General features: G+C 40.0%; 1 protein-coding gene across 3 annotated transcripts; it reads right to left on the reverse strand.

Moving 5' to 3' along the window:
• Window positions 1–3,379: 3,379 nt before the first annotated feature.
• nkpd1 (NTPase, KAP family P-loop domain containing 1) lies at window positions 3,380–23,115 on the reverse strand. 3 transcript variants are annotated; one of them, XM_048522524.2, is made up of 3 exons: window positions 23,018–23,115; window positions 19,761–19,889; window positions 3,380–7,371 (listed from the first exon to the last, which is right to left on the reverse strand). In XM_048522524.2, exons 1-3 carry the CDS (start codon window positions 23,091–23,093, stop codon window positions 5,654–5,656), a joined length of 1,923 nt encoding a protein of 640 aa, XP_048378481.1. In that variant the 5' UTR covers window positions 23,094–23,115; the 3' UTR covers window positions 3,380–5,653. The 3 variants fall into 3 exon arrangements, with proteins under 3 accessions (XP_048378481.1, XP_048378482.1, XP_048378483.1); XM_048522525.2 differs by lacking the exon at window positions 19,761–19,889 and having other exon boundaries at window positions 23,018–23,068; XM_048522526.2 differs by lacking the exons at window positions 19,761–19,889; window positions 23,018–23,115 and adding an exon at window positions 9,760–9,942.
• Window positions 23,116–23,241: the final 126 nt, after the last annotated feature.

Consider the following 23,241-nt stretch of genomic DNA (forward strand, 5'->3'; position numbering starts at 1 on the left):
TTAGGCCCTCCAAGCCTGCGCCGATCAAGATCCTCTGTCTAAACCTGTCATCTATTTTTCTAAGGGTCTGTATCCCTTTGCTCCCTGCCCATCCATGTACCTGTCCAGATACATCTTAAAAGACACTATCGTATCTGCGTCTATCGTATCTGCGTCTACCACCTCTGCAGGCATCAAGTTCCAGGCACCCACCACCCTCTCCATAAAGAACCTTTGAAGCATATCTCCCATAAACTTTCCTCCTCTCACTTTGAATTCATGACCCCTTGTAATTGTGTCCCCTACTCTGGGAAAAATCTTGCTATCCATCTGGTCTATACCCCTCATGATTTTGTAGACCTCAATCAGGTCCCCCCTCAATCTCCATCTTTCTAATGAAAATAATCCTAATCTACTCCATGCAAGGCGCTAGCGCCCTCCATACAAGGCAACATCCTATGAACCTCCTCTGCACCCTGTCCAAAGCATCCACATCCTTTTGGTAATGTGGCGACCAGAACTGTACACAGTACTCTCAATGTGGCTGAACCAAAGTCTTACAGAACTGCAACATGACCTGCCAACTCTTGTACTCAACACCCCATCCGATGAAGGAAAGCATGCCGTATGCCTTCTTGACCACTCCATTGACCTGTGTTGCCACCTTCAGGGGACAATGGACCTGAACACCCAGATCTCTCTGTACATCAATTTTCCCCAGGACTTTTCCATTCACTACATAGTTTGCTCTTGAATTAGATCTCCCAAAATGCATCACCTCGCATATGCCCGGATTGAACTCCATCTGCCATTTATCTGCCCAACTCTCCAATCTATCGATATTCTGCTGTAATCTCTCATAGTCCCCTTCACTATCTGCTACTCCACCAATCTTCATGTCATCTGTGGTTGACTCTTAACTGCCCTCTGGGCAATTAGAGACGGGTGATAAATTCTGCCTTGCCAGTGATGCCTTCATCCCATGAATGAATAAAAAAAAGTGGGCGTGAGAAATGTTGGATCAGCCATGATCTTATTGGATGGCAGAGTAAATTCGAGGAACTGTATGACCTATTCTTGTTCTTATTCTGTATGGCTGCATGACCTTAGGATATAGATGGGGTAGTCAAATGGGCTAATCAGTAGCAAAAGGAATTCAATGCAGATAAATGTGAACAAACAAGGCAAAGGAAGGGAATACATGATGAAATGTTGGACCCTGGTAAGCAGCAAGGATCAGAAGCACTGGTTGTGCATGTACATTGATCCTTTAAGATATCAGGACAGGTGAATAAAGTGGTTAAGAAGGCTTGTGGCATACTTGCTTTCATTAGTCAAGACATAAAGTTGAAGAGCAGGAAACCTATGCTGGAACTATGTGAGATGTTGGTTAGGCCACAGCTACACTATTGTGTGCAGTTCTGGAAGCCACATTATAGAATGAATGTGATAGCACTGGAGACGGTGCTGAGGAGATTTGTCAGGATGTTTGAAACAGAAGTTACAGTCCTGGACTCAAGGTTAGATCTGCTTTCTCTCTACAGATGTTGCCAGACCTGCTGAGTTTCCCCTGCAATTTCTGCTTCTCTTTCAGGTTTCTGGCATCTGCTGTTCTTTGTTTATCTTACCAGAGTGTTGCTTAGGCTAGAGAGATGTAGTTGAGGGATTGGACAGATCGACATTGGTTTCCTTCAAGCAGAGAAGATTGAGAGGAGACAAGATTGAGATATGTAAACTTATCAGGGATATAGATAGACTAGATACGAAGAAACTTTTTCCCCTTAATGGAGGGACCAATGGCCAGGGGCATAGATTTACGCAGAGAGTTGTGAGAGCATGGAATGCGTTGCCAGCAGCAGTTGTGGAAGCAAGGTCATTGGGGTCATTTAAGAGACTGCTGGACATGTATATGGTCACAGAAATTTGAGGGTGCATACATGAGGATCAAAGGTCGGCACAACATTGTGGGCTGAAGGGCCTGTTCTGTGCTGTACTGTTCTATGTTCTATGTTCTATGTTCTATTTAAGATTAAGGGCAGAAGGTGAGGCCTCTTCTAGAATACTGTGTCCAGTTCTGGTCCATAGTTATAGGAAGGATATTACTAAGATGGAGATTGTTCAGAAGAGATTTACCAGGATGTTGCCAGATACGGAAGAAGTTATAAAGAAAGGCTGGATAGGCTGGGGCTTTTTTCACTGGAGCTTAGGAGGTTGAGGAGTGACCTTATAGAAGTTTATAAATTAATGAGAGGTATACACAGAGTTAAGTATAGTTTTTTTGCCCTAGAATGGGGGATTTCAAGACTAGGGGGCACAATTTTAAGTTTAAAGGAGAGAGATTTAAAAAGGCCACATGGGTCAAATTTTTTACATAAAGGGTAGGTCGTATGTGGAATGAACCTCATGAGGAAGTGATGGAAGTGGGTACAATTACAATGTTTAAAAGATGTTTGTATAAATACATGAATAGGAAAGGTTTAGAGGGATATGGACCAGGAACAGGCAGGTGGGACTAGTTTAGTTTGGGATTATGTTCAGCATGGACTGATTGGACCGAAGGGTCAGTTTCTGTATGAGTCTTGTGTATGAGTCTTTGACTCTATAACTATTTAGATGTGCACTTACACATGTGTTCTACAAAAAAATCTCATGAAACATTTGTTAGCAAAATTGACAACTGACAGAACAGGACAGTCCATATCCAACTGGATAGGAAAGTTGACTCAAGGACAGGAGCCATGATTAATGATCATTTTTCAATTGTGTTTGTAGCCAATACTACTGACAGGCCAAATACAGCACGAGCATGGATGAATTCTGGAGCCTGAACTGCACCGTTTTAAAACTAATTGGCTGATGTCCACTGTTCACTGATGAAGACAAACACAAATGAATGTCTGAGAGAAGAAATTGCTCCTCATCTTCATTCTAAATGATATACCCCTGATTTTTAAACCATGCCTGTGATTCCACAGTATTCCACGAGGGGAAATATCCTCTCAGCATTATCCCTGACAGGCTGTTTCAGAATCTCGTGCTGCACTAAGATCATCTTATTCTTTGAGACTCCATTGAGCATAGACTTTCATGCTCAAGCTTTCATCGCTCAGGACCACCACTACTCACAAGTTCCTCTGCAAGCCACTCATCACGTAAATTTTGAAATATATCTCTGTTCCTTCACTATTGCTGGATGAAAACGTTAATAACATTGTGCATGTATCAAATAGACTGCAGCAGTTCAATAAGGTAGTTCACCAACATTTCTCAAAGGCAGTTAAGGATAGAAAATAATTGTTGGCCCAGCCAATGAAGTCCAAATCTAATAAAAAAAGACAAACATCTTGTTAAGGTGGAATGACCAAATAATCACTCGACACCCTAGAGTTCATGTCCTGCATCAAAGAGTTTATTAAAATTACACCAGAGGGAATCAGCGGCTTCTTCAACAAACAAAGGAAAAACATGCATTCTTATGTATTTATTTTTATCCTACCTTTTACATTTACAGATCAATCATTTTGTTAATTAATTACATATACATTCAATCAAATAAATCATGTACCTGTCTGATCAATGATGGACAGCTCTGGAGACATGTTCAAACTTTCTCATAGTCCCATCGTATTTACAAGACATCCCCATTTTTATCCTTGGGTCTCTTACAATGTGTTCTTTCAACCCACATTCCAAAATCTGCTAGTTTCTCCATCTGTGATTCATTTCTCCTGGCAATAATATGGGGGATGCTGTTCACTGTCTGAGACAAGGTTGCTTAATGAAATCTCAATCTCTGTTTAATGCTTTTGGTGATTTATGTATGTAAATGAATCTATAACTACTTAAGAATCTATATCTATGATTATTCAAAGAATCTAAAATCTATTACTTTGTAACAGATTGACTAATTAAAGATTCACTAATTAAGAGTAGAATTCTTATATGAAATGTTCTTGTCTATGTCTCCTGCATAAACAGCTGCAGTTGCATTAAAAACTGTAAAAAATACTATCTCAATTCTGTATCTTGGCCTGACCAAGCTATGGTTGTTTCTATTTATGCAGGCTCCATAAAGCAAATATTTTCCCAAGCTTCCTAAGACTGCAGCATCAGCCATGTTTTTAACTGCTTTTGCCATCAACGTCTATCAACCATTTTGTGCTGCTCAGTTATGGGCAATCCTCACACATCTCATGAACCTCATGAAGGTGAACCTTCCGAACTGTTTCAATGCAAGCATATCCCTTTTAATAGGGTGACCAAAACTGTGGCCTGGCGGATGCGTTTGATACTTTAAATTGCATTTGCAATGAAGGCCAGCATTTCATTTATCTTCCTAATTACTTCTTGCTCCATCTTGATGTTAATATTTTGTGATTCATTCACAAGGAAACACCAGTTTCCCTGTACCATAGCATTCTGTTGGCTAGAATTGTCCCATGGAAGAGGGATTTTAGTTACAAGATTATGTCACTAAAGCTGTGGTTGTTTTCCTTGGAACAAAGAAGATTGAGGGGAGATTTGATGGAAGTGTACAAGATTATGACAGGTTAAGATAAAGTAGACAAGGAAAAGTTATTTGCTTTAGTTGGTGGTACTAAGTCTAGGAGGGTGAATCTCAATAAAATATAAAGAATTCTAATAGGACTACACTGGGTTAACACAAGAAGATTGTTTCCAATGATCAGGAAGTCCAAAACTTGGGATCAGAGTCTCAGGATATGAGGTGGGTGATTTAAGACCGAGGTCAGGAGAAATTTCTTCATCCAGACAGTGGTGAACCTGTGGAATTCTCTGTCACAGAAAACATTTGAGGCCACGACATTGAATGTTCAAAAGCAGTTAGATTTAGTTCATAAAGCTAATGTAATCAAAGGGTATGGAGAAAAAGCAGGAACATGGCCTACTCCTGCTCCTATTTTCGATGCTGTTATGTTACTATCACTTCAAAGAACTGTAATAAGTTTGTCAGACATGATTTCTCCTTCATGAAGCCATACTGAATCTGCTTGATTAGATAATGATTTTCTAAATGCTCTGCTATTATATCCTTTATAATAGATTCTAACATTTTACCAATGACAAATGACCTTGTAACTGCTATTATAAACTCTGGCAGTAGCACAAAAATAACTGCAGTAAAGGTTTCTTTGGAATATTTCACATTCTATGGAATCTTTCATATCAAACTTAAAGGAATAAATCCAATCTGACTGACAGAACTTTCAATAGTGCAGTGCTCCCTCAGACTGTTTGAAAGTATCAGCACAGTTCTTCTATGTTCAAATCTTTGGAGTTGGAATTCAAGCTGCAATATCAGAGGGAAGAGTACAACATACTAATGTTAATGTATTCGCACATTAGTTTGAGCAGTTTGAAAAATCACTTCTGTCAAAGGTGTGAATTGTAACTAAACCAGCAACAAAAACAGTGAAATGTAACTAAACTACTGAAAATTCTGCAATGCAAAAAATGTTCTGTTTGATGGCACAATTACCCAGGTATTCTCTGAATGTTCAATTCATTGGAAAATACTTTCTTGACTGCCTCAAATCCTTTATTACTATTGTATGTTTGAGTCAGCCTGATTTAACAGTAGTGCTGGTGTACTAAAGTTATCATCAGCTTGTACAGAAGTAAGATTTTAAGTGTTGAACATTTTATCATTTCCCTCTTATTCTGACTTCCATTCAGGCCTTGTAACATTTTCAGAAGATGAGGTTGCTCTTCTCCCTAATAATTTGCTTCCAAGAAGTAATTCCATCTTTCTCTTTAAAGAAGAATCTAGATTAATTGTGTATGGCAGGATTATTTTTGCATCCTTAATGGTGAATTTATAGCTGATTGATAAAAACTTCTGAAAGATTTCAGGATCTCCATCCAGTGTCAATAATTTATCAATGCTGGGTTGTATTAATGTCAATTTGTCTGAGGAGTTTTCATAAATGGTCCACAATAGCATCTCATCATTAATATTCTTTTCTTCATTTAACTCTTTCCTTTGTTCTGCATCTTCCAAGCATTGCCAGATCCAGCTGAGGCGACATGGCCAGCAGGTGGCTAAAATAACCCATGCAGCGATTCTCTGAGGGGAAAATGAACTCATTGAAATATTTCTTTCAAACATGAGTGCAGTCATAATTGGAATTATGTTTACTATCCTCCTCATTTGTAGGAAGTTCTCCTCAATGTACTCATGAAGGTTGCTCTCTCTGTCCATTAAGCACTGATAGGCCTGTTGAATATAGTGACTTGGTTTCATTTTGCCATTTCTTTGTTTAGAAGGATGGTTCTCTTCACATGAAACATTCATCAATGGCACAGCTTCCATAGAGTTTCCCTGAAACTTGCCTGCTTCATGTCTTTGAAACTGCATTGGAGTATCTTCCATTAGGGCATTCTTGCCTTCCACTACCTGCTTTATAAAGTTGAGTTTGGTTTGAGCATCCATCTGGGGGACACAAAATGGTAGTGTCACAATTCTGTTCAGGAACTCATAGCCATTGTCTGCCATACCTTTGAAAGTATTAGATTTCTCCACACAGGCTACAATGATGCTAGGGTCAACAGCCAGCACTGAAATAAAAGGAGCGTCTGGATCTGAAAGAAGGATGTTCATAGCGTCTAAGACTCCAACAACTTTATCTGGAGTGCACCTATCAAGACTCATAATTTCCAGGACTATCCTAATCTTTCTACGTTCAAAGATTTCAATGTACTTGATGAAGTTTGTAAGAACTTTAACTTCTTGCTTTATATCATTCATGAACCCCAGTTGAGCGCTGAAGTCTGTTTTATTCATTAGGCTTTCCATTTTGGCCTTCTGACTGACTATCATATTTCTGCCCACTGCAAGGGAGTTTTTCATTGTCAGGAGAGCAGAACATCCAATTAGTCCAAAACCCACACCTTCAAGGGCTAAGGCAAAATTATTTCCCGTCTCTGCAATCGAAACACCAAACACTGAGATGGCTAGTGTGAGTATCAGAGCTAGTAATAGGAGGAAACTGAAAATAAACCAAACTGGAATTCGGAGGATTTTTTTAGACACCCATTCAGAACCAAATTTGCATTTCTCTAAGGTAGACTGGTGACCCAGGGACCTAACGATACTAGTTGGAATGCTTCCAAACTGGTCTTTGATGTTATCACACAATGTTGTTATGAGACCAGCCCACAACTTATCACTGCCTGCAAATTCCCATGCACTGAATTTAACAAATATGAATCTGAAATTTTTTCGTTTTTCATGCTGTTCTGTCAGCTGAGGCTTAAGGAAAATCAAATGTAGCAAAAGGAAAACAAATCCAAGACCAGAGGTTGTCCGAGGTTTCTCCTGGGTCCTTGAAAATTCCTTCTTCTCTCGACAAAGTGCTTCCGCTACCATTTGTTCTACAAAAGGATAATATAGTCAGCAACACACATTTATTTTAAAATACAAACTTAATTCTTTGTGTTTAGGGTGATATTTATAAAATTCAGCTAAGAATGTGAATAATTTGCAAGTTCCAATCAATTGGTGTGAAGCAAAAAAAAATCAACCTAGGCAAATTTGAACTTTCCACATGCCATTCAATACTTAAAATCTTCCTCCATGAGCTAGCATATCTATGGTTCGATGTAAAGAAATAACTTCCATTCCTAAATGTCACTTTGCAATGTTCCAATGACATAGTTAAGTGCTATTACACTGTAAGGTCAAAGGATCATGAAGGACCAAGAGGATGGTGAGAATCGAGAAGGTCTTCATCCACAAAATGCCAAAGAGGCATAAAGGTCAACAGCACAGAAAATAATCCCTTTGGCCCATCGTGTCCATGCTGGTCAAAAACACCACCCAACTATTCCAATCCCATTTTCCAGCACTTAGCCTTGTATGCCTTAGCATTTCAAGTGCACATCTAAATATTTCTTAAATGTTATGAGTGTTTCTGCCTCTACCACACTCACAGGCAGTAAGTTCCAGATTCCCACTACCTTTTGGGTGTAGCACCAGTCACAGTTGAGCTCTGTCATGGACCCTGTCAGCCTTATCCATGTCCTCATCCTTCTCATTGGAAGACTGGTGCCATTCCATCGTTCCTCTGCATCCAGAACATCACCTCATTGCCTGTTCCAATTTTGCAGAGCACGGCTTGATGACGTAGCACAGTCTGGACTACATTGCAGGGCACACTTAGATCTGTGCGAGCAGTCGAACTGCATCTTTGAGAGCCCTATACCTGCTCCACCAACTTATATGGATGAAGCCTGGATAGCATTAAGCTTGGTATCAATCAGAGAGTTGCGCAGTGTGTCAAGAGCTATGGTTACAGTGGACTCTTGGAAGATGTTCAAATAGTGGTTAACCTTCAGCCAGCAGTGATCTTTTGTACAATATTGCTGATCAGTTCCACATTATTTAGATACCCAGGTTCAATTTGCTGCTCACTAATGACATGTAGTAAATTGGCTTTGACCATCCCTAAGCACCCTTACTGTGCATTCGTAGCGAATGGGTACCAAAATGATTGCATGTTAAATGTGGCTGCTCTTTGCAAATGGCTGTTTCATGTTTTTGTGCTACATGTTGTGGTATCCAACAAACATCAATCTTGTCCTTTCACCCATCAAACTGACACTGACTTTCACCAACCTGGGCCTTGTCCCACCTGTTCTCTATTACTATGTTCTCCCTATCCCCTGAACCCTAGCATTGAACCTGATTGATACCCATCCTGCTCCTTTATGTTCTTCCTGTGGAGCCCACAGTGGTGGCCACAGTAATAACCTCCCTGGTGTAGTCTACCATTCTTCCATTGCTGTTTCCACATTCTCCCCATTCAGTTTGAGATGCCCCTGTCACTATCCTTAATGTACTTCTACAAATGCCTCTGCTTTCCCCACAAAGTCTTGACTCCCTTCTGTCATTGACCCCCTCACAATCCCTACATGGCCTTGCCCTGCTGAAAGATTCATGATCAGATACACAGGACAATGATTGACCCAGACCTCTCAACAACATTGCTAGACAGTCCCTAGACATGACTAACCAGAGCTCTAACTGTTACCTTTGCTGCTTCCCAACTGATAATGCGCCCTTCCTTTGACTGCTTGTGCTAGCCCATGCTGCTGAACACCCTCCAGACTGTGTTGGGTCAGATTCCCTGACCATGAACATCCAAAGATGATGACTAATCACATGGAAGCCTCTAGTCTGTGGCTATGATCGATAAATCAGGATCCCTGACTAACAACAGCACCCCTTGACTGGACTGAAGACTAGTTTCCACTCTATTTCTGATATGGCTATTTGCAGTGTGTTTGCTGCATAGGCCACTGACACATGCTGTCAGTATTAAATTAATGTATCAATGTGTTGTTCACCAAGATAACTCCTCCACTCCCCTACCTATCCCCAATCCTACCCTGGGCAGTACAATACTGAAAAGCTGTGTTTGCACTAAAAGATCACTTTCAAAATGGCAATAGTGAAAGCCAAACTTATGCCCTACACACCAGTTCTTATCATAACAAGGGCTGCTACCATAACCAACTTATTGTCAGCACTAATAGTCCCTATTTGCAGTTATTGATTCTCCCAGACTGAGCTTTTCCCATTTCTTTGCTTGCCCAACTGTTGTTCTCTCTCCGGGCTACATCTCCACCTATTGTTTAATTCTTTCCCCAAACCCCACACCATCTTTAGCATAAGTACCAGCCTTTTTTTAGCTATAATCTGAAAAAAGGCCACGGGCCCAAAACATTAATTCTGCATTCTCTCCACGGATACTGTCAAACCTTTTCTGATGAAGGGTTGAGGCCCGAAACGTCAGCTTTTATGCTCCTAAGATGCTGCTTGGTCTGCTGTGTTCATCCAGCTCCTCACTTTGTTATTTTGGATTCGCCAGCATCTGTAGTTCCCGTTATCACTGCCAAACCTGCAAGTTTTTCCAGAAACTTCTGTTTTTGCTCCTGATTTACAGCATCCACAGTTCTTTTGGTTTTTTACTTTGGAGCTACAATTTCTGTACTTGTTTAAAAAAGAATGGGAGCGTCTCTACACAAACATCACGCACATTCATCCTGGGGTTCACCACTGAGCAGAAGCTGAATTGGACTGGATATATAAATAAAATGATTACAAGAGTTGGTCAGAGGCTAAGAATCCTGCAATGATTAACCTACCTCTTGACTACCCACAGCCTGTCTATACACCACAAATTAAGAATTTACTTAGTGTGCGGAATTATGATCGCAGCAGTCATTATTGCTAATAGCTCAGGCAATAGCCCATTGAATTATCATGGCACTGCTCATGCAGAGATCCAGGAATATTCTAGGGACTCAAGTTCAAATCCTGCCATGGCTGATGGTGGCCTTTGAATTAAAAGAAAACCTGTAATTAAGAGTGTAATGATGACTGAATCCATTGTTGATTGTCAGAAAAGCCATCTGGCTCACTAATGTTGTTTAGAGAAGGAAACAGCCGTCCCTAACTGATTTTGCCTATATGTGACTCCAGATCCACGGTAATCTGGTTAACTCAATTGCTGTCTGGGCAGTTAGGGATGGGCAATAAATTCTGGCCTGGCCAGCGATGCCCACATCCGAAAATGAATAAGAAATGTAGCAGCAGTGTGTACTACTGACAAGATGAACTGCAGAAATTCGTGAGATCTTTAGACAGCATCTTCCAAGCACATGACCATTTCCCTCCAGAAGGAGAAGGGCAGCAGTTCACAGGTGGCAACCTACACATCATTTGACTGGGAAATACACCACAGTTACTTCAACATTACTGGGTCAAAATCGTGGAATTCCTCCCAAAGGACATTGTAGTCTACTTAAAGCATACGGACTACATCAGTTCAGGAAAGCAGCTCACAACCACATTCTCAATAGCAACTAGAGATAGACAAAAAATGCTGCCCATAAGGGCATCAGAGGTCATTAATGTGATAAGTTGGACAAAAAAACTTGCTAGGCCTTGTGATGCAAAACCAAGAATCTCAACACAACATGAATTTAACCTAAAAAAACGTAAGTTTCAGCCAGAGACTTTTAAGAGTTTTGGAGGAGGTTAAACGATGCCATAAGCAACAGGCATCTGAGTTCCTTGATTTGTCAATGGAAGCACCAAGACTGGTTCAACCAAGATATAGTCCAGCTACTAGGTGACTTACACAATGTTCAGATCCTACACATTTGTTAAAGAGAAAATCAGACAATGGCATATCCCATTAAGCCAAGCACACGCTAATTAAAAATTGTGAAGAGCTGATGATGGGTGTATGAGGCTACGGAGCTTCAAGAATTTATTGATAAGCACACTTTGAAATCTTTCCATGAAGGTCTGTAACCTGTCTATGGCTCCATAACCAAAAGATCTACACCTATCCCCTCAACAAACTGCAATCAACTCCTAACATGCAGCCACAGAACAAGGAAATCTACATGAGATAATGGGAACTTAAGATCCTGGAGAATCCAAGATAACAAAGTGTGAAGTTGGATGAACACAGCAGGCCAAGCAGCATCTCGGGAGCACAAAAGCTGACGTTTCGGGCCTAGACCCTTCATCAGAGAGGGGGCTGGGGAGAGGGTTCTGAAATAAAGAGGGAGAGAGGAGTAGGCGGACCAAAGATGGATAGAGGAGAAGATAGGTGGAGAGGAGAATAAAGCTGGGGAGGTGGGGAGCAGATAGGTCAGTCCAGGTAGGAAATCTTTATGATTAAATTAGTAAGGAAATCTACATGATATTCTCTAATCAACTAATAGCAGTGATCTACAATTATTTATCAAGCTGTTGGTGTTACTCACAGAAAAGGCACTGAGACAAGAGATATAATTTTCAAAGAGCTGAAGTCAACAAATACAAGAAGATTTCAAAGGATCTTGTACTCCAGGAATTCCTTCTCTAAACTCTACTGTCGACCTATTTCTCTTCCTTTAAGCCATACCTTAAAACTGCCTCTTGGATCAAATTTTAGATTACTTGTCCTCATAGCTCCAATGATGTGCCTTGGAAGGTACTACTATATTAAAAAGGCTGTACAATTGCAAATAATCATTATAAATAAGCCTATTTCATATCTATATTTCATACTTGCAATAAAAAACCCAAAGTCTTTTGGATCTATTATATCAGTGTTAATAGTTATTATAAAATCAGGAAGAATCCACATGGTTGGTAAGGGAAGTTATGTTTGATAAATTTATTAAATAATATGCAGTGTATTTGTATTCAATACATTCAATACAGTGCCACATAAAAGACTACTTATTACACTAGGTGAAAGTTCACGGGATTGGGGTATTGTTTAGATTGGGTAGAAAATTGATTAACAAACAATTGATCAATGGTCGGCACAACATTGTGGGCTGAAGGGCCTGTTCTGTGCTGTACTGTTCTATGTTCTATGTTCTATGTTCTATGTTTTAAACAGGAATCAGAGAGTTGGAACACATGAGTCATCATTTTCAAGCTGGCAGACTGTAACTAGTGGAATGCTTTGGGGATCAGTGCTTTAGCTACTTAAGATCAAGATTAATGGTTGACTGAAGGGGTTGATTGATTACTTTATAATCAAATATGCTCCTGACACAAATATTACGAGGAGGATGTTCAAAGTCTGCAAATGTTTTTACATATTTTAAGGAAATAATTGGCAGATGCAGCATTATGTAGAAAAATGTAAGGATATCCATTTTGGCAGGAAGAATAGAAGAACAGAACATTATTTAAATGAAGCAAGACTGCAAAATGCTGCAGTATAGAGTGATATAGATGTCCTTATACATGAAAACGTTGGCATACAGATACAGCAAGTAGTTAGGAAGGCAAATTAAATTTTTGCCTTCATTCAAGAGTAATGGAGTTTTTCTCCCCCTTTCCTATCACAATTTCAGTGTTTATTTCAAATTAGGAGCTAGGAAATAAAGAATTGAAAGCAGGTTATTGCAGTGCATGGCAATTAATAAAATTGAAAGCTCAGGGCAGAGCCAGAAATATTAATTGAAATTAATCATTCAAACAGGAAAAGGGCCAAATTGTTAAAAATAGAAACATTTTTTGTACACTGTGATTGGACATCTGTGACCTGTTGCTTGCAATTCCTATTCCCAATGTGTGAATCTTAGAGCACTTCACTATCAAATTCTGAAGAGCTATGAAAGAAGTTAAAAAGTAGGACTTAAAAGGCATCTCCAGTCTGGATTATTCTCAGTGCTGTGCACCACCAAGCAAAGTAATGGGAAGATAGCGAGTGTCATTGAGGTATGGCGTGAAAGGGAAGGCTTCAGATTCTTGAGGCATTGGAACCAGTTTTGTGGTAGGTGGCATTTATTCAAAAGGGGCAGATCACACCTCAACAGAATGGGAAGCAATGCCCTTGCTGAAAGGTTCACTGGTATGGTTGAGAAGTATGGTCCAAGATTGGTTGAGCAGAATCTTTGTCGACCAATTATAAATTAATAACCTAAAAAGGGTTCAGAGGTCACATAGGAAAGGGAAGTTAAGGCCACAATCAGATCAACTCCTGCTCCAGTTTCTTAGGATTTTGTGGTCTTATAATGGCTGGTAAGATGACACCAATGAACAGTAATGAATGTTGACATTATCTTTTTGTATAATCTTTCTTCCTTTACCCTTGAATGGGATGTGGCCTTCTGTGGGAAGGCCATCATTTGTTGCCCATCCCTAATCACTTTTGAACTCAAAGCAGTTTGAGTTAACCGTATTGCTGTGAGTTTGGAGTCACATGTAACATTAATGAGTCAAAAGAGTTTTTACAATCATCAATGATAGTTGTCATGGTCACCATGACTGAGTCGAGCTGTATATTCCAGATTTATTAATTGAATTTAAACTCCATCAACTGCAGTGGTGGGATTTTGAACTCATGTCACCAGAACATTAAGCTGGGCATCTGTATTCCATTGACGTAACCATTAGAATTTAACGCCCTCTAGAAGTTGAAGTGGTTTCTGAAAAGTTGGACCAACGTCTTTAGGGTAAAGTAAACAAAGTACACACTGGATAACCTTATGATAAAGGCAAAAGCTTTCAGTAAAGTTCTCCATGAAAGGCTGATAATATAAAACATTTGAAAAGGCACAGAAGGTAGAATAGTCATATAAGCATTAATTCATTTATTAGACTCACTTTGTAACAGTTGCAGGGATTAATCAGGATGTTGCGACATACAGAATGTAACAATGATTTGTGCAGTGAAATAGGAAAGGAATGTGGATAAACTAGTTTGGCGCCAGATAGTCTGGACATTGGAACAGGGAGTGTAAAATATCAATGAAATTGTCATGAATTATGTGAAGTCAATGTAAAATGCCATGTTTGACTTTTATGACTACCCAAATTGAAAAATTAAGATCAGTGACAATGCATGAAAACAATTCAAACATGGAAAATTTTAAGGCAGCAGAACATGTGAATGTATTTGCACATTTGTTAAACATAAATGAGAAATGCAGCATAGTAGGCAGACATGATTACTCCTGTAAACGTACAGGAGACCCAAACAGATTTCAATCTAGCTTTGTTTGGTCTAGACTGAACAGTCAAGACAGCAGACTTGTTAGAATATTTAAAAGTGGTTTCTTTAGTCCAGAGCCAGGGACATCAATATTGTTATCAGACTGTAAATGGAGAAGAATCGGAAAAGAATGATTATAAACAGTTCAGAAACTCAAAAGATAGAGAACAGTAAACGTCTAGGACAAGATAAGATGGCCCACAATGGGTAAGGGGTAATTGCTAAAGTACTGCATACATAGAGTCGGGGAGACCAAACAGCTTTATTTTGCCATAATGCCACAAAATATTGAAGCAGAATTAGGCAATTTGGCCCATTAAATCTGATCCACCATTCAACCCTGGCTAATAAGTTTCTCAACCTCATTCTCATGCCTCTCTCCATAATCTTTGATCCACTTACTGATCAAGAACCTATTAATCTTGGTTTTGAATATACTCATTGAGTGGGCTTCCACAGCCTTGTGTGGCAGTGAATTTCACAGATTAACCACTCTCCACCTGAAGAAATTCCTCCTCTTCTAAGTTGTAAAGGGCTGTGCCTTCAACATGAGTCTGTGTCCTTGTGCCCTAGTCTCTCCTATTTTCTCCGCACCCACTCTATCCAGGCCTCTCAATATTCTGTAAGTTTAAATGAGATCCGTGTCATCCTTCCAAACTCCATTAAGTGCAGACCCATTGTTGCCAACCACTCCACATATGACAACCCTTTCATGGAGCCATTGAGTCATAAAGCTGTACAACATGGAAACAGACTCTTCAGTACAACTCAAACATGCCAACCAGGTATCCCAAATTAATCTAGTGCCATTTGCCAGCATTTGTCCCATATCCCTCTAAACCCCACCTATTCACATACTCATTCAGATGCTTAAATGTTGCAATTGTATCAGCGTCCACCACTTTCTCTGACAACTCATTCCAAAGACTCACCACTCTCTGGGTGAAATGTTTCCCCTTAGGTCCCTTTTAAATCTTTTCCCTCTCACCTTAAACCCCTAGTTCTGTTGCCCTGGGGAAAAGACCCTGGCTATTCACCCTATCTATGCCCCTCATGATTTATAAGATCACCCCTTAGCCTTCGACACCCCAAGTAAAATAGCCCCAGCCTATTCAGCCTCTCCCTATAGCTCAAACCCTCTGGCAACATCCTTGTAAATCTTTTCTGAACCTTGCAAGTTTCACAACATCCTTTGTACAATAGGGAGACAAGAATTAAACCCAGTATAGTCGGCTCTGCTGTAACGCATGTTTTTTGAACGTGAATTCTCTTTAATGTGATTGAAGAATCTAGACCACTATTTGTAGAACACAAAATTTCCTTGCCTGTATTGGCTACAATGCAATTCCAGCCCCACTAGTTTAAATAGCTTGGCTATTGCATGATTTTCTTATAAAACGAGTTCACATGAGAATGGAACTATCACATTGTATCAGAACCGACTGTATTCCAAAAGTGGCCTAACCAATGTCCTGTACAGCCACAACATTACCTCCCAACACCTATACTCAATGCAATGGCCAACAAAGGCAAGTATACCAAAAGCCTTCTTCACTATCCTACCTGCATGTGACTCTAATTTCAAGGAACTGCATTCCAAGGTCTCTTTGTTCAGCTACACTTCCCAGAACCTTACCATTCAGTATATAAATCCTGCATCTCTAGGATTATTCTTATAAACGTCCCCGAGATCATCTCCAATGCCAGCACACTCTTTCTTAGATACTGAGCCCAAAAGTGCATGTAATATTCTGAATGCAGTCTGACTAAAACTTATACAGTCTCAGCGTTACTCTTGTATTCTAGTCCTCTTATGCAAACATTGCATTTGGCTTCCTAATCACCAACTGAACCATCTGTTAACCTTAAGAGAATCTTGACTGACGACTCCTAAGTCCCTTTGTGCTTCAGATTTCCAAAGCCTTTCCCAATTTAGAAAATAATCTCAGCCTCTATTCTTATTGAGCAGAGTGCAAAACCTCACACTTTCCAACATGTATTCCACCAGCCTCATTTTTGACGATTCTCCAAGCCTCTTTAAGTCCTTCTGCAGCCTCCCAGCCTCCTCAACACTATCTGTTCCTCCACTTATTTTTGTGCCAAAATCCCAGTATTTCCTTAAATGCCTCAGTGTCCTGACAATTGCCTGAAAGTACTTCAAATTTCCTGGTTTTCATCTTCTCCCTTTTTGTAAAATACAAGCTAGGCCTGGGGGAATACAATCTGTGTGATATTTCGTTTTTCTTCATGTAAACAGTCATCACATTGCATTTCATGTAGGAATGGTACCTCTTCCCATTACCCTCTTGATATCTCCAAGAGAGTTGATACTACCTTTTGGTGCCAAAAGCTCCAATGTTGATGACTTGTTTTAAATAACTGATAGATTGGGTTCCCAACTCTGACTGGACATATTCCAGTAAATGTCAAAGTCCACCCCTCCCAGATTCCTGCCATTAATCACCCAACAACCAATGGTTCTGGCTTTTGAAAATCCAATTGCCCATATAGAGAGATGTGAAAGATCTCTTGGCCCACATATTTCAAGAACATAACGCATAGCTTTAGAACAAATCAAGGATGAAAGATCAGAAGCAAGGTATGAATACAATAGAATAAAATAAAATAGATTAGATAAGATTCCCTACAGTATGGAAACAGGCCCTTCGGCCCAGCATGTCCACACTGCTCCTTGAAACATCCAACCAGACCCATCCCCCTATAACCTACACACCTCTGAACACTACGAGCAATTTAGCATGGCTGATCCACCTAGCCTGCACATCTTTGGACTGTGGGAAGAAACCCACGCAGACACGGGGAGAATGTGCAAACTCCGCACAGACAGTTACCCGAGGCTAGAATCGAACCCGGGTCCCTGGCGCTGTGAGGCTGCAGTGCTGAACCACTGTGCCACCCTAGGCCATAGAATAGAATATTCTTTATTGTCACATACTTCAATACAAAGTGTAGGAGTACAGTGAAAAGTTTTTACAATAGCTGTCTTTAAAGGTGCAACTTAGATACAAGTACCACAGTACAAACCTTACAGAGTAGAACAATATAGTGTTGTTACAGAGTTAAAAAAAATAGACTAGCATGAAACAGTGAAAAGATCCAGAATGATAATAAGTGGCCGTAAATATTTATGTAGCAGTCCATGCCTGCAGACCCCAGAGCATGAGGCCACCTACAAATAAATGGAGCACAATGTAACTTTTTTTTTGCATTTATCTTTCATTGGGAGTGGCCATTATAGGCAAGGTTAACACTTGATACTGATCTCTAATTGGCATTAGGGCAATTTCAAATGGTAGTTAAGATTCATCATATTACTGTGGGGCACACACAGCCAGACCAAGTCAGTATTGCAGGGTTGCAGTGGCAAACCAAATAGGTTTTTTTCCTGACACCGGGAGTAGCTTCAAATAACTCTCATGTGATCTTTGAATCTTGACCCCGGAACATTAGCTTTCATTCATGATTCACTAGTCCAGCAACATTATCACAACACAACTGGTAACCTCAGTAGGTGAATAGTAGAGAAACGGGACATGTTTGTCTTGAAGTTCAGAATACTGTTGAAGTCATCAATTGAATTGAATTGAATTAGCTTTATTGTCACATATACTCAAACGAGTACAGTGAAAAGTTTGTAGGTTGCCACTTTTAGCACTCACTTAGGTACGGAGGACGTAGGTACAATACCTAGTTACAGAATAGAGAGATGAAAAAGAAGTGAAATTACAGGTATACAGTATAACCATAGGTCAGAGAAACAAGAGTTAATAAGATAAACATCACAGTCTCTCTCCAAGGTGTCTCCATGGCAGACCATGCCAGGGAGGTGCCTCCATGTGGTCTGACCCCTGGCTGTCACCACACTCCGCACTGAGCCATTATCCCAGCTCCCACACTGGGCTACTGGTAGCTGGTGCCCCCAGCCCAGCAGCTGGAATCCCTGCTCTGTCCGCTGGCACTCCTAATTCAGGCCACTGGTGCCCCTGCTCTAGCCGCTAATTGTTGGTGTCCCTGCTTTGGGCCGCTGGCATCCTGCTCCGGCTGCTGGCGTCTCCACTTTGGGCTGCCAAAAACACGTCCTGCTTTGGAGGCCTCATGTCGAGGTCAAGAGAAAGGAGGAGAGAGGAAGGAAAAAAGAAGAAAAATAACAGATAGAGCAGACGAGCTCCAGCTGTAGAGTCCTATTCCACCATCATCTTACCGGAAGAATCCCAGAAGCCTACCCATTGAAATTCAAGACAGAACGTTGTTCACATACAATGACCACATCGATTCTCCAAAGACCAACAGTGCTGCAGGTAGTTTGCCAGTGAAGACAACGCAATTTATTTTGCATTGTATCCACAGAGAATGTTGTAAGAGCCCCATATGGTGTTGCTTGATCCAGGGGAATCAGTATAATTCTGCTAAATGTGACACCACACAAACCAATTTCCCCTCCCTCAGGTTTGATAAACATGAATGAGTCTTTGAGACAAGATTGAATAGATCACATTTATTTGACACCATTCAATGTAATGCCATTAAAAATATTTTATAGCATTAATATGATTATTTATTCATTCATGGGATGTGGCCAACTCTAGCTAGGCCAGCATTTATTGCCCAGAGGGCAATTAAGAGTCATTGCTGCAGGTCTGGAGTCACATGTAGGCCAAACCAGGTAAGGATGACAGATTGCCTTCCCTAAAGTTGTTTGTGAACCAGATGAGCTTTTCCTGACAACCAACAATGGATTTATGGTCATCATTAGACCCTTAATTCCAGATTCTTTATTGAATTCAAATTCCACCATTTGCTATGGTGGGATTTGAATTCAGGCCCCCAGAACATTAACTGAGTCTCAAAATTAATAGTCTAGCAATAATACTACTAGGCCATTGCTTCCCCACATGTGATTCATGTAGCTTTCTATCATGATTAAAAGCTCATCATCATAACACTAACCCCATGAGTTCAGTTAAAGGGATGCTCAATGAGTCCACAGCACAGTTTATTTGCAGTATCAGTCTCATATGATCAGTTGTATTGTTGCTTGGACAAATATAAAGTATTATTCAGGCATTTCAGAATATCTTATTCCTTGTTCTTTCAGTGAGGACCAGAATAAATGATTATCTTATTCAACAAACAGACTGGATTTGCTATCAGAAGCTGAAGGAAAGGGAATTGACAAGCTGTTTAGTTACGCTGTTTTAGGTGAAAATGTCAAAGCAGCGAACTTACTTTGTACATTGTGTAGAAGCTGGTTGATTCCAGATCCCCAGGGTGCATATAAGCCTACTGTTGTTGGGGTAGGAATATAGCACAGAGCCTTCCCAAGACAGTTTGCATAAACTTCAAATTCAGTTTGATCTGAAGAAGAAATTTTACAGTTATATGAAGGGAAAGCAAGTGGTCAGGAACAATGTTGCCCACTGAAGACTGAAAGTGGGGATATTGTCAATGACTATGGGGAAATCGCACACATCTTGAATATTTACTTTGCCTCCCTACTTATAGCAGAAAAGGAGACAGCTTGCCGGAAGGTCTAAATTAATTAATATTAGATTGGGAACAGAGTCTGAATAAAATGTAAGTAAAATATCAATAATGTGGAAATTCATGGCATTAAAAAGTGACAATTTCCCGGACCGATGGTTTCAATCCAAGGATATTAAAGGAAATCAGGGAGCAAATTGTAGACACCCAAACTGTAATTTTTCAAAGTTCCCTAGATATAGGAGTAATCTCTCTGGACTGGAAAATTGCAAATGTCACCACTTTTTAAGGGTGAAAGAGGAAATCCAGGGAATTTCAGACCAGTTAGCTTAAAATATGTGTTGGGAAACTGATGGAATCTGTGATCCAGGATGGAAACTGAACACCAAAAATTTTCAGTTAATCAGGATGGATAGATCATGCCTGAAAAATCCCCTTGAATTTTTTGAAGAGGTGACAAAAGTAGTTGATAGCTAAATATACATGGATGTTGTTTACATGAATGACCAGAAAGCATTTGATAAAGTCCCATATAAGAGATTATTAACTGAGGAAGAAGTCTGTGGAGGGCAATTTACTGACATGGCTGGAGAATTGGTTGAGTGACAGGTGACAGAAAGTAGGGATGATGAGTAAGCATTCAAATTGACAGGATGTGACCAGTGATATTCTAGAAGTATCTGTGTTAGAGCCTCAATTATTAACATTACTTATTCATGACGTAGATAATGGCATGGAAAATGATACATCCAAATATGCTACTGCCTCAAAATTGAGTGGCATCATAGGCTTTATAGATGATAACATAAGATTTCAAAGGAGTATTGACATGCTAAGTGAAAGAACAAAACTGGCAGATGGAGTTCAATGTAAGCAAGTCTGAGGTTTTCCATTTTGGGCCATAAAGGAATAGATCAGGGTACGTCTAAATGGTATAAAGCTAAATACAGTGGATGTCCAGAGACACTTGGAGGTTCATGTGCATCGACCTTTAAAGTATCACAAGCAGATGCAGACAATAATCAAGAAAGCTAATGGAATTCTGACTTTTATATCCAGAGGGTTCGAGTATAATGATTCAGAAGTTATGGTGCAGTTGTACAAAACCCTGGTTAGACCCCTGGGTGGAGTTATGGTGACCAGATCTGAGCACCAGGCCTTAAGAAGAAAGTATTTCTTAGGAAGAAGAATGCTTTGGAGAAGGTACAGAAAAGGTTTACTAGGGTGTTGCAAGTATGGAGGATTTTAGCTATGAAGAAAGGTTAAATAGACTGTTACCTCTGACTCCAGCATCAGCAGTTCTTACTGTCTCTTGAGTAGACAGTGTTTGCTTTCACTGGAATGCAGGAGGTTGAGGGGCATAGGATCATGAATGTCATGGATAGACTGGAAAGAACATGACTTTTTTACAAGGTGGGGAGTTCAATTACTGGGGACATAGCTTCAAGGTGTTGGGGGAGATGTTTGAGAGAGATGTGCAAGGCAAGTTTTCCACAAAAAGGATGGTGAGTGCCCAGAACATGCTGCCAGAGGAGATTGTTGCAAGTGGACACAATAGCAGCATTCTAGAAACACCTGGATGAATGCATGAATAAGAAAGGAATAGAGAGATATGGATCCTGTAAGCGAATACACTTTTAGTATGGACAGATAAAATGTGTTGGGGCAGGCTTGGAGGGTCAAAGGGCCTGTTTCTGTGCTGCATTGTTCTTTGTTATTTGTACTGGCTGAGGATCCTAGAGCCAGGGGGCATAGTCTGAGAATTAGGGCCAGACTGTTCAGGAAAGATTGTTAGGAAGCATTTCTACGCACAAAGGGTGGTTGATGTTTAGAACTCTCTTTCACAAACAGCAATCGATGCTGGATAGGTTGTTAATTTTAACTCTGATATAGATATGTTTCCCATAAGCACAAATATAAGGGAAATGGGGCAAAGGTAGGTATATGGAGTTACGCCACAGATCAGCAACAATCTGTTGGGATGGCAGAATGGGTTTGAGGGGCTGAATGGCCTATTCCTGTTCCTATGTTTCTATGGGCTGAGAAAATGAATGCAGTGGAAAGAATAATTCATTGAGCATTAAACTGACTTCAGCTACCAGGCCAGCAGGGCCCTTAGAACTGAATTATCCATTTTGTTGTTCCTTCAGTTCTGTGATGAGCTGGAAAATGTTTCCACCCGATCTCTTTCCACACATCTCAGGCCATTTAGGTTGTACTTAGGGTGAGCCCAGTTCTAGGCTCACATTAGTTTCTAGTCTTATCAAGTTTCTATTGACCAATGCTCCATTGTGTTGCATGTGTCATTCTAATGTCATTATCAGTTAGAAATCTCACTGATAATCTGTGTATTTCTAAATAAATGTCATTGTTAAAGCAGAATCAAGACTTCATTTTAAAGAAAATTAAGCCATTACCTGAAAATCAGAATTATTGAATGGTCTAAGAATTGAGCAAGAAAGGAAAAACAAACAGGTTGGGTTACTAAAGGGTAAGAGAAGGTAGCAGAGTAGAGGAATGAGGTTGGGTGAGAGAATAAAGAGTAAGGGAACACAGTATGGCAGTGGGATTAGACTGAATAGGATAATAAAATGTAAGGTTAGCACTGTGGATTGTGGGATGGGACGCAGCGCTTTTTATGAAGGACAACAAAAAAGCAAAAGATCACAAGATAATTTTGGTGCATCTATCTATCCATCTAGAATGACAGTAAAATTTGTCACATTTCTAATTTTCTGAATGATTTCATGATGTCTACCTCCAAATGAATGATGAAGAATAATTGTATTTGAATTGTCTAAAAGAGGAAGGAGCAGTTTAAGTTTGTGGGAGGCACAAGACTGAATGAAAGTAGCGACTTCGATACCAGATTAAGGAACTTACAGTTATCAAATTTAGCTTGAGAAAGAATTAGTTTCCATCATAACAACAGTAAATCACCTTACTAACCACATGTAATAAAAGAAAATATTAGCAGAATTGGACTTAAAGCATTTTCTTACCATTGCAATTGAAGTTGGACATTTTAGTTTGTGAAGTTTTCACTTGCAAAGAGCAGATGCTGATGATGATTATCATTACTTTCTGTAATGTGAGAATATTTATAGGAGTGCTAAAGGTATTTGCAAATTTGCTGACGCAGTCGACAATGATTTGAAAGAAGGCGGTGCTGCATAGCTTTCAGATAGCATACGCTCAAACCATGGGCGGTCTCTTCCTCAGGGAA

Source organism: Stegostoma tigrinum, chromosome 39 (assembly GCF_030684315.1).
Source record: "Stegostoma tigrinum isolate sSteTig4 chromosome 39, sSteTig4.hap1, whole genome shotgun sequence".
NCBI classification, from domain to species: Eukaryota; Metazoa; Chordata; class Chondrichthyes; order Orectolobiformes; family Stegostomatidae; genus Stegostoma; species Stegostoma tigrinum.

Bases quoted from the DNA above. Each gene is read 5' to 3' on its own strand.
- nkpd1 (XM_048522524.2), bottom strand. From the start codon at position 23,093: ATGATAATCATCATCAGCATCTGCTCTTTGCAAGTGAAAACTTCACAA. The intron at 19,890-23,017 runs GTAAGAAAATGC...TTTCTTCTTCAG, and splicing joins GTCCAACTTCAATTGCAATG to ATCAAACTGAATTTGAAGTT. The intron at 7,372-19,760 runs GTAAGTTCGCTG...ATCCTTTTGTAG, and splicing joins GCTTCTACACAATGTACAAA to AACAAATGGTAGCGGAAGCA.